Source organism: Coturnix japonica, chromosome 1, assembly GCF_001577835.2.
Source record: "Coturnix japonica isolate 7356 chromosome 1, Coturnix japonica 2.1, whole genome shotgun sequence".
Lineage (NCBI taxonomy): Eukaryota > Metazoa > Chordata > Aves > Galliformes > Phasianidae > Coturnix > Coturnix japonica.
Window position 1 is genome coordinate 117750977 of NC_029516.1, and position 12632 is coordinate 117763608.

General features: G+C 35.5%; 1 protein-coding gene across 1 annotated transcript in view; it reads left to right on the top strand.

The window, feature by feature from the left end:
- The window catches only part of OCA2 (OCA2 melanosomal transmembrane protein), a 165436-nt gene that overhangs the window by 64759 nt on the left and 88045 nt on the right, over positions 1 to 12632 (top strand). The window contains exons 10-13 of the mRNA XM_015851083.2: positions 8647 to 8718; positions 9397 to 9462; positions 10566 to 10622; positions 11603 to 11727. Of these exons, the coding sequence (XP_015706569.1) occupies positions 8647 to 8718; positions 9397 to 9462; positions 10566 to 10622; positions 11603 to 11727 (320 nt within the window). The remainder of the gene's footprint in view (positions 1 to 8646; positions 8719 to 9396; positions 9463 to 10565; positions 10623 to 11602; positions 11728 to 12632) is intronic.

The following is a 12632-nucleotide window of genomic DNA, read 5'->3' on the forward strand; positions in this document are numbered from 1 at the left end:
GTTTAAATATAGACAGAAGAGTGTGGATTAGTCTTCCCACCTCCACATGTAACCTACAAAAGATTGTTAGTAAAGAGACAGAAGAAAATCCATTGCCTTTACTGGAAAAGACACTGCAAAAAAAGAAAATCAGAACAACTGCTCTCCTGGTCCCTTATGTGAATTAATACATTCCTACAGCTATTATTTCCAGTCATGCTAGTTTGTAAAATTTGTGAAGTATTAAAATGCTGTAGGTGTTGGCAAAAAAATAGGACAGATTATCAGAAGATACCATATATATTTTTTAGTGAAAAGTCTGAGCTGTACCTCATAGGACAAGACAAAATTTGTTTTCATCTGCCTTTATGACTGGGGCTGGCCAGGGAGAAAAAGAGCACAAGGCGGAGGCAGAGTTGAAAAAGCAATGTCCTTGTGTTTGCCAGCCAGTATCCAGCTGTTCAAACATGACGGAGAGCAAAGATTTCTTGATTATTGTGGTGATCTGTGCCATTTTACAATGAGATAGAAATGGAGCCAAGAGCTAGGACCCAGAAAGCAAACTTGCTAGATGGAGGCAGAGAGCATTAATGCTGGTTGTTCCATGAAATCTGAATACAATGTGGTTACACCTAAAATATAAAATCCAGTAGAGCAATCTAGCTTCAAGAAAAATTTGGATCCCTCTGGAGCATGCTGGCTGCATCTTTCCTGGGCAGCAGGTAATTGTAGGTCTACCTTCTTTACAACAAGAGTGGTGAGGAGCTGGAATAGGCTGCCCACCTAAGGCATAGGGCTGGATCTTGATGATCTTTGAGGCTCTTCCAACCCAAGCCATTCTATTGTTCTATGTTTCCATGATAACGATAATTTGGAGACCCTAGTAGATAGGTAGATAGAGAACATTTCTAATCAAATATCTCCTATTGGCTTTTTTTTTTTTTTTTTCCAGCTGGAAATGTGCTGCTTTGCCAGCCCTTTTTCAAGAAAGTAATATTTTCATGAAATAGAATGGATGGCATGCGCTTGGCATGGCATTGAAACCTAAGCAGTTGTGGGAGTAGGCAAAGCCTGCTGAGATAGTTGCTAGAGTACTGGGCTGAACATGTAGTTCATGTCCTGCATGTAGGACAGATCCATTTCTCCTGTTTCCTGGATGGAATTTTTCTCCAAACTTTACTCTGGATACTTGCTCAGTGTTGGTGAGGCCCAAACAGAAGCTTGTGACTGAGTTAACAATTAAGCAGAGTGGACTGTGAAACCTTATAGTCATTTCTTTCCTTCCTCTGATGTAGGAGGATCACAGAATCATGGAATATCCTAAGTAAGTTAGAAGGGATCCACAAGAATCACTGAGTCCAATGTGACTAATTTGGAGATGCCAATGACTTCAAAGCAGCTGTGCAGACGTATTATAGGTCATTCCTTACAAGCAGCAGTGGATTAGTACTGCTGAGGTGCCAGGATTTTTACCACTTAGGTGGAGTAAAGACACTGCCACCAACAAAGAGGCCCCAGTAGGATAGAGCTAGTGCCAGTTTGATAAACTACAATTAGAACTATAATGATCAGAACTGCAAAAAAGGAAGTGTAAAGGAAGCATGGAGTGCTTTAAGGCAATATAGGAAAAGTTAAATTAAAATAAAAATACTGTATTAGCACACAAAATCATCAGTTTGATCCCAGTTTGCTCTATGAGCAATTTTGTATTATTATTATTGTGTACATACAAGTGTGCACTTTAAAGAAAAATGTCTTAGATGTGGTGCTTTTTAGTCACTACTTTTGTAGTGTGTAAATTGACCTTAATTAAGAACTTCATAGAAAAAAATTACAACTGGATGGTGCTGCTTGCTATTCTGGGAGCTAGATGGCATTGCTAGCTTTAAAAGTTGCTAGCACCCAGGTTCCACTTTCCACAGAATGTTATGCTTTTCTGTAATAATAGGAGTCTCATTTCCAGTGCTAAGTGTAAAAACTAACTTCTAAATGTCCATTTTCTATTGTCTGTTGCCTGTTAAAACTATGTTCAACTGGTCAAAGTTCAGTTTTTGTAAGACTATAAAGTACAAATGTCTTGCCTTTCTTCACTACCTATACATGTTGATTTTTTCTTTTTGTTTTGTTTTCTGTTTGAGACAGGCAATAGAACATTAAATTAGCTTAATTGAATGCTGCTGTACAGCTTCTACCCTGCCTACGGCAAATGGAGTTTTAGAGGGCCATGAAGTTATAAAATTTTAACAAGGTATTAAAACTCACATACACTTCTAATGCACACAATCATGGACGAGACTGCTCTGGGATTGCAGATCGTGTCCTCCTTCAGCAAAGACAGAAATAAATGAACATGGGAGAATGTAGGCAGCAGACTTGAAGTTTTGTGACTTTAATTTCTTTACATTAGAAATTCTAATGTAGTTAGACTCTAGGATGCTGTGATAACTGGGGGAATACAGATGATTTCGTCTTCTTTGGCTTCCAGAAAACATGGCTTCAAGAAAACATTACATAACAACAAAGATTTTGCAAGACTGAAAACTTGTTGCTGGGCCAACCTGACAATATACAATGGCTTTGGTCATGTCTTCCTGCAGTAGCAGTCTAGTTTATTATCTTCTAGCATCACGTTCTTTACTGTCACAGGACTTGATATCTCACTTTAGCTATATAGCAAATATTTTTTGTAGATAAAATATTACAGAATTAATATGCTTTGGAATATAAAAATGATCACCATCCTTTCTATCCACAGGATTCTACTTTTTATTCATCTGATCTGATTCACACATCTCCAGAGGTCCCATCCAAACAATATAATTCTGTGATTCTGTGTATCTCTGTCCATTTTTACATTAAGATGAAATTCCCAAATACAGAGCAAATAAACCCTTTTAACATTTGAGTCTGTGAGACTCTCAGACTATCAGATACAGGATAGGGATTTCCCTATCCTGTATTTCCTGAGGGGGTATTGTTTTCTTATATCAGAGCCATCCCAGAAGATAAAGGCTGAAAAACATCCACTAATGACTCTAATGGAATAACTACAAGATATGACAGACTCCTGTTTATTTTATTTATTTGTTTATTTATTTAGTATGGATTTCTTAGATCTCTTCTACTTACCTGAGTAATTCTAAGGCAATTACTTTTCTGTTGTTGTTCATTTTGCACTAGATCTTGAGACAGGTTCCCTGAAAGGGGTTCCCAGGCACAAGGAGGAATGCTCTGTGGCTGAAGGAGCAGCAGATCTGCTTCTGCAGAGCTCATGTGTGGTGAGGGTAAGGATGTAAAACATTAGCTGCCATCACCAGCTGAACCTTCATCACTGGTATATGGTTATATGGGCTCGTTAATATACGTGAGCATGAAGGAAATCAAATGTGACTGTCTCCACTGACTTACCTTTTTTTTTTTCTGCTCTGGTCTCACCTATAGCTGACTACATCCTGCATTTCTAGTCTACCGGCTTATATTCACCCCAGTCTGCAATTTGTCAGAAGTGAAACACATTCTATGAATTGAGCATTTGATGTCATACAGCTTTGAAATGGATCTGCTGCAAGGCAGAGTTCAAAGTATTATAAAGCTTTTTTGACCTTTGCTTTTTCTCTAACATAAGCTCAGATTTTCAGTGATGTTATATGATAGAGTAAGGAAAAAATATCTGTTAGTTTACAAATTTTTTTTGTTTTGTTTTGTTTTGTTTTGTCTTTTTTTTTTTTTTTGCAAATGTTGGTCTGAATTTCAGTTTTTGATGGCATTTGTTCATTATCCAAATCATAAGGGGTCCAAATCCACATGACATGAAAGACTGAAGTTTTGTCTGTATCTAACTAAAACTGTTGGATTAGTCCAAGGTAATACAGAGTACCAAGATTAATGAAGTATATGTTAGGAAGTGGTAAAATGATGTCCACTGAAGGGTTCTGAGTATATTTACTAGCAATCAGGCTAATATTGTCTTGATTGTATGTAGGAAAAACAACCTCTTCCTCTTTGAAAAAAACCCTTCCTCTGCTGAGGATATTTTTAACACAATAAACCCTTACTAAAACAGAAAAAGGAAATGGTATAAAACATTAAGTAAGAAAAAAAGCTTTCCTAGAGCAAATTTTATTTCCCTTCTCTTTGTCTCTATCCCCTAAGAATAAACAGTTGAACAATAGACTTTGTGAAGTCTAAGAGGGATTTGGCTGTGGATTTTATAGCAAAGGTCTCAGATGCTCTGGAGGTGGGTGGAAAATGTATAAAGCTCATATGTAAATAAAGGCTTGTGAATAACCACCTCCTGTTGAAATGAAGCAGTGCTGTCAGTCTATCATAAGAAAATGAATTTTTCAGGAAAAAAGGTATTTTAATGCAACAGGCTTCAGTGGAGAAAAAAATAGAAGGATAGGAAATGAACTGAGGCTGCATTTGAAGCTTTACATTAAATTCACTGACAGTCCTCTTTCAACTGCCGTTTATGATTTACAAAGAAAGACTTGTGGAAATAAAATATTTGGTGTGATGTATGATTTATCGAATATCTTCAGCAGCACATTTGAGAAATATGCATCCCTAGATTTCAGCTGGGAAATGTATGCTCTGAAATAGAATACAGGTCACCATTTCCTCAGCTCCTAAATAATTTCTGTTTACCTCCTGCAGCACTTCACAAGATAAAGTGGTAGAATTTTGGATCATTTTTATAATGATATTACTATAGTCTGCTGAAAAATCTGATGAACTTTGTACAAATCTTTTAAAGCACTTTCAAGTTGGTAAAGAAATCTAAACACGACAAAGCTCTAAATTGTGTACGTCTGGTTTGCATTAAAGCTATGGAAATGTATATTTTTAAATAACTTCAAGCACAGCATGCTTGTTGCATAATTGATTTGGATTGTTTTGATTTCTTATGTTTGACTTAAATTCTGGACTTAAAGTATGAAAACTATCTTACAAAATCAGCACTTGGCACACTGTCACACAGCAGGCAATCATGAGACAAGCTTTCTATAGATAATTAAGAAAAAAATTCTTATTAAAGTATCTCTGATCTCTCCTTATTATGGTTTCACTTTATGGCATGACTATGAAATGTTACTCTCATGACGCCTACATTGCTGATACTGCTTTTAACAGCCTCCATTTATGCATCTTTGTTTTAATTGCTTATATACAATTGTGTAAATTGTCATTCTGTTTCTCAGCTCTCAACACAAACAATATCCTGTATCTGTGAGCTCCAGGCCTGATTTTGCACTAGAAGGATTAAGATCTGTGCTGCCTTGTTTTCAGTAGCAGTTTGTATTGGGTTAATTATATCTTTGTAAAAGACAAATGCTATCCTTTGCTGTTTCACCAGGTGAGCGATGCTAGGTGTTCTGTTCAGTAGACAAAAACAGGGATGATGGTGAACGTTTCCTTTCTATGAAGAGATTGTAAAGCCGGTAGTCAGGCTGGGAGGTGGGGAGATCTAGTATGAAAACTTTCATCTTTTTACGTTCTGATTTTTCTTCTCAATAGCTGTTACTTGATTTTTTAAAGAAATCTTTTCAGGAAATGAGCTTTTATAGCAAATGCATTTTATAGAGTGGCCTAAAATCATCGCAATGTGGGGATCCATTTGCAGGATGGAAGAAATTAGTGAGATGAAAATAAGGTATTCCTTTGGCATTTGGCTTTGACAGAATGAGGAGGAACAGAAAGAGATGCTTGGATAGGAGGTACTTTAGAGAGAGAATGAAAAAGAGGTACTGGTATGAAGTGTGCAGGATGGAAAGAATTTTGGTGGTGGTTTCTGCCAAAGGAATGAGGTGTAGCTGAACTAGTAGTCCAGGTAAGAAGTTATCAGTGCAGGAGATGGTTTTTGGAACAGAGAGATGAAATAGAGAGGAAGGTTTAGGTATCAAAGAAAGATCCATAAGAATTATTGATGATATCAGTGTATTTGATGAGAATACATTGAGCAGAGTCTTGTGCTTAAATGTATTACAGCCCAACCATCCAAAACTATGCCTCTTGGTTACCCAGAACCTGTGTGTCACTGACACTAACTAGGATTCAAACTAATCATGCTTGAGCCAGCCAACATCTGTGACCTTATAGGCAATACTGATTGGAAAGGGGAAATCCGTATGAATCACAGTTCTTTCAGATTAATTGTCTTTGCTTATGAAGTTGTGTAAAGATTATGTTTTCTCAGGGATGAGAAGGATCAAATGGATATGGATGATCTCACACTTTAACTTTCAAAATTTCCTTACATTCAAAAGTCAATCAAATATCTCAGCTTTTCTTAGGCTAATTGTCTCTGTCAATTAATTTTTGAGCTCTTTCAATTCTGTGCCTGAACCTTTGCTTATGGATTCCCTCTGAGATTCAGTCTGAAATTATATTTATCTTCTTTTCAAACTTCCCAAGGGTTTGGATTGGGTCCATGCTATTTTCCAAAAGAATAATAATGATTTTTTGCCTAATATGATGCCCTCTGAATGTGAGATTTTCCTGAGATACATGAAGCATAGGTATTAGATGAAACTGTGGTTCAGAGTGGTATAGCTTATAAATGGTATATCTTATTTTCTTCTTTTGTAAGCTTTTAAAATGCACTTAAAAGTAAATCATTTGTTTACGGTTTGCTTTATGTGAAAAGAAAATCAAAGAGTCATCTACTTTTTCTGAAGCCTCCTCCAAAGTACATCTTTTGAATAATTATCTGTCTTGGTGCTTTCCAGTTTTAATATTGCTATGAAACTTCCACTTGATAGTTTGCTGAAATGAAGAGTTGCACGCTTGACAAGATTTTTTCGCTGTACAATTTCATATTTGAATAGTCTTGATTTATTCTGCAGGATATATTTTGTATGGGCCATATGAAAACTCGCTAGGATAAAGGAACTGATGGATTACTCCATTTATACACTTCCCCTCATCCTTCTACAGAAATTAAAGTACATTTTACACATAGATGACAGCAAACGTGTGGAAACATAAAATGTAGTCAACCAAGTATAGTCAATTAAGAGTACAAAGGCCTTATGCGAATCTATCAAAAGTAACAATATAAAATATCTAAGACCAATCAAATATTGGAAAATCCATGCCATTTTTTTCTGAGAAATGTAAAAGAGCTAATTGGTGAGAGTGATGATTAGATGAAGAGAAAGCCTCCAGTCTGAGGAATACAGAGGATTGCCCAATATCTCACTGTTCACTTTGTCCTGGTAAGGAGTTGATCTTCCCTTGTTAATACCTTCATTTCACATCTTTTGTTGCAGACAACTGTATGGCCTAATTGCAATATGCCATTGCCAGGCACATGAAATGTTGAATGTATTGAATTCATTGTATTTTTATCAATATTGTAGTCTCATAAAGGCCACAGAGGTATATTCATATCAAGACTATGAACCTAGAAATCATGATATAATCATGAGTTACCAAACACTTCTGTGGAAGCTTGTTGGATATATAATGTGTGCTATGTACTTTAATACAACTAGGACATAGAAACCTTCCTTTGCTACTGTGACCAAAATATTCTCCCGTGCATTTTGAAGATTTGACAGGTTTTTCAGCTGAATCCTAAAATTAGCCAATTAAATTGTTTATTGTTTATTTTATAAAGCGGCCAAGTTGCTTTGTTGTTTATCATTACTATAAAAAATTAAATTCAAGGAAAAAAATCAAAGCCAAATGTCTCCTTTTTCCTTTTATACGAGTAGGAGGGAGAGCCTTGAGATGACCTCACTGTACTGTTTCTTATCAGCAAAATATTTCTCGTGTAATTAACAGTAAAGAAATATTTCTGGACTGTCATAATTCTGACTTATGTCTGAAAATTTAAACACATTAATAGTAAATGCTGTTGATTAGATTTGGTCTTTTGTAGTGCAAATTTCATTAATTACATTCTAACTTTAATTGACTTATTTTACATAATCTATGATCTTCCAGACATGGTGGATTAAACAATTACAAATGTGCACTTGGAGAAAAAGCAATTTTTTTCAGGGCATGTCTTCTTTCATACTTTCTCCTTGAAAATTTTAAGTGCAATTTATTTATTGAATACATAGCCATGGACAAAAGTTTGTATGAACTGTTGAAGTGTTAAAAGGATATATGTATGAAGTACAAAGTGTATGTATGTCCTTCTTGAAGTGAAAGATTTTTGTAGAGAAAATGCTGATATAGAAAGCCACTGTATGAAGGAAGGCTGCTCTGCATGTATGTGTGAAAACACAAGTACACAAGCTTGTGAGATGTTTGTACCCCAGATTACCAAGTGGACTTGGGCATGGCTTCTTGCTATGGGCTGTGAAGGGAAAGCAGGAAGACTAGCTCAGTCTGGGTTGCCCAGTATTTTTATCCTTAAGCTGGGATGATGAATTCCTTTCCTTCTCAGGTGACTGGATGGAAAATAGAAGAAACTCATGCTCAAACCTCTTTTCTTGATCCCACAGTGAGAAAGTAATCAACTACTCCCTCCTCAGGTGTTTTTTTTTTTTTTCTTCTGAGTGAGGAATGGGGTAAAATAAAGAAAAAAAAAAAAGAAAAAAGAAAGGAGGAAAGAAAAAAGAATAAAAAGGATCAACTATAGCAAATTTTATTCTTTCAGTAACAGGGAGATGTTAAAAGGATTCTTTGATTGCTTCTTACCCTTTCTTGCAGATTGTTCACAGGACTCTTGCAGCGATGCTGGGCTCTTTGGCAGCTTTAGCTGCGTTAGCTGCTATAGGGGAGGTATGTTATTGAACTGTAAGTGCTCATGTTGTTTCTGTCTGTGATATAAAAAATTTCAGACGGTGTTATGTTGGGAATGGGCACAGTAGTCTTTTTAAAGAGAGTGAGATGGTGGGGAAGATATTAGGTTGAGAAAACATCATGGGGAAACAACTTAGGGTATGGACAGGGAGAGGAGAAAAAACTCAGTTGATGCATTTTGTTCCTATTTGTAGGGAGCTGAGTGCAGATATTTTCAGTTTAATTCAGACTTTAACACTGTTATTTTCAGTAGTATTAATATACCAATCAGGTTCTGTTTTCTTAAACTCCCCACAGCTTGTTTGCAGGTAAAGCTATATGCTTTTGTTCTCTCAGGAAAAAAAGCGAGTTATACCATATAATTCTGCTATCATTTATTTCTGTAATGGTATATAAAAAGCAAATAGATAAATAAACCATGAGATTAATGTAGACTTTTGATAATGATTCACTTAGGATGTTGAAGTAGTATGAATTATTAGTAGTAGAAGTAAAAGTAGTAATAGAATAATAGAAAAGTTTTTTGGTGTGCCTTTAAGGGATGCTTGTTAATTTCACTAGTGACTTATTTAAATGACTCATTAATTAGATGTAGATTATGTTTTATAGCTAATCACAAGTTAGCTGCTCCATGGTAATTGTATTTTTTGATTGCAGAGGCCAAGTATGGTCAAAGTGGTAGAGTGGATTGACTATGAGACACTGGCGCTACTGTTTGGAATGGTAATTAAAATGTATCTCTTGCTCTAAATGTGTCGAAATTCTCACATTCAGTATCTAGATGTTTCTTTTTTTGTTGTTTTGTTTTGTTTATTTATTTATTTTATTTATTTTTTAAATAATTTTGCTACTAAGCCATGTTCTGATGAAAATTTATCCCTTATGGTATTTACCAAAAGGATTATGAGCAGACCTCTGAAAGAATCTTTGAGAATTTTGATTCTTTTCAGGTTTTCTTTTTTCTTTTCTTTTCTTTTCTTTTCTTTTCTTTTCTTTTCTTTTCTTTTCTTTTCTTTTCTTTTCTTTTCTTTTCTTTTCTTTTCTTTTCTTTTCTTTTTTTTTCTTTTCTTGTCTTTTTTTTTTTTTTAATCTGCAAAATCATGATAACACACTGAAAACATCACTGAAGTTTACAATAAGAAAGACCTCAACCTCTTTAAGTGCCAAGTATTATCATTTATCTTTTCTTGCTTCAGTGCTGTGTTTAGAACAAAACGAGAAAACCTGAAATGGAGGATGAATATTTGATCAGATTATAATAATACATTATTTACTGGACACTTTTGTCCAGTGCTATTTATGGTCAGAAGTGTGATTTAACTCTAACATGAAATACACAGTGTATGCAGACAAAATTGCTGCAATCTGAGCTTTTTTTAATTTCTTGACATTGCTCCCCACCCTCCTGTCATGCCCACAGAAAAAGAAAGCAAAAAAGCCCATAAAATGGACTGGCAAACTCCCAGAAATGTGGGAAAGTGCAGAAGTGCCTTCTGTACTCTGTAGTGCATTACTGCTGAAAACCCACAGTTATGGGATTATCTTGGTTAATGACATAGAGAAGATACTTTGAGTCTTTCAAGTATGATGCCTTTAAACCAGACAAATGTAAAGAGTTTTTATATTGAGAACAAAATTTTACCATGTGATGACATCTGAGTTATCTGACAGCTGTACTGGATATCCTGATATGATGGTGGTTAGATTCTCAAAACTTTGTCAAATACAAAAGACATTTTTTAGGGACACAAAGTACATCACATTGTTTTTGTGTAATAATCATTTGCAAGCTATTATTATTTTTTCTCTTCATTTTTATTTGGTAGATGGTTTTGGTGGCTATATTTTCAGAGACTGGATTCTTTGATTACTGTGCAGTAAAGGTAGGTTTGTTTTGGTACTCTTAATTATTAAATCAATCAAGTTACTATTTAGTAAGATCTTCTGCGATAGGGCTTGGTGTAACAGAAACTTTCTTTGAGCAGTTTATATCTATCACACTACAGATTACAGTGTTCATCTTGTAATTTAAAAAAAAATCTCTCAGGAATGAAAGGAATCCTTTAAGGCAATTAAGTTTTTACTGGAGAAAGACAAAGGCCCCCAGTAGGGAACACAGATATGTAAATGATACAGAGCTGAATTATCCCACTAACTTTCCCAAGACTGTAGCTGAAATCTTTATCTCTGGCAGTAGGAGAGAGGAAATATGGGAACAATCATTAGTTTTACAATCACAGGTGATAAATGATCACAGACCTTTGCACAGCAGTAGAACCAAAGATTACATGAAAAGGGTAATTCTGATGGATTGGCTGTAACGCAAGTATTACCTATATTGAGGAACTCCTTCACCTGCTGCAAAACTTAATTTTCTTGAGAACTGTGGAAAGAAATAAAACAGAAGCAATAAAAAAGACTGCTTTGAGCAAAGAACACCTAAAGACAATGTGGGAAAATAGGTGCCCAAGTTGTATAGCCTTGGCAGTGCTGCTCTGAGGATGGGAAGGGTGTCCCAGTGTGTGGAGATGATGGGATGGCTGATCCATACTAATCCCCTCAGCCCAAAAGGCAGAAAGTGGGAACTCAGCCCTACTCCTACCACAGACCCAGTTTGTGTCTGGCAGTTGAGCACGGTGTCTTTTCATATTTGTTTATTCCTCCACATGGTGGACATATTCACACACTTCCAAGAATTGTTTTACTGCTAAATTAATTAATAATGAAGAGGGCACTGCTGGAGGTTTCATGAACTTCTCTGGCTCACTGTTGTTTCACCTTTGGTGAGGTTATTTGTCATTTTTTTCTAAAGTCAGATGGAATATTCCAGTCCTTTAATTATGTTGCTCTTTGTTTTTATTAGGCTTATCGATTCTCTAGAGGCAAGGTGTGGGCCATGATTACACTTCTGTGCCTTATTGCTGCAATTCTTTCTGCATTTTTGGACAACGTTACCACAATGTTGCTCTTTACTCCAGTAACCATAAGGTACTTTATTGTTATTGTTTTGGACATAGTGTTTTACAGCCAGCAATCAGTAGGAAATGTATGTGCAAACACGCTTGTTTGGAATTTTCTTGGTGATATAAATGGAAATCAAAACTTCTAGTATGCCTACTTTAGTAGTGTAAAGAGCTGATGTTTTCAAAGTGATGAGCTGCCATTTTCCTTTAGTGCTGGTGGTAAATATATATCTGAAGCCTGTTGTGCTGGCAGATGCCTTGGCAGATAATCACTGGTTTGTCTCTGTATCTGAAATGCAATAACATATTGTACCACTACTCCCTTGCAGATGAAAATTTTTTATCTTGTGAGCAGGGAGAATATTTTTAATTAGAGCTGCCTTATTCTTTACTGGTTATATACAATTTTGTCTAGTAATTTATGTTTTAATGATGTTTTAATCCTTCTAGTACTGGTTGAAATACTTCCAGATTTCAAGTAAAAGTCTTCTTCATATTCTTCTGAATATGAAGCTGAATTTTCTCCCTACTGGTGATTATGACATTGGTACAGTTGCAGACTAATTTCATGATTTAAGATTAGATATTTGGAATAGTAATTTAATTATTTCAGAATTATGTAAATTAGTAGCAAAAGATTTGCAAGTACATTTTATGAGTGTGAAATTATAGGTACTGCTGAGCGTGAATTTAACCTGTGTCCAGTTAACCCAGTTTAGTTTCTGAAAATCTAGGTCTTTTTGAGATAATCCCGAGTGATGTAATGCTTGCAGTTATTATCACATTAAAGTACACAGAATTTTATTAGGATATGCTCCCATTTTATAGAGTCATAGAATCACAGAATCACAAGGTTGGAAAGGACCTACAAGATTATCTAGTCAAACCATCCTCCCATTACCTTGCTACCACAAGCCACTAAACCATATC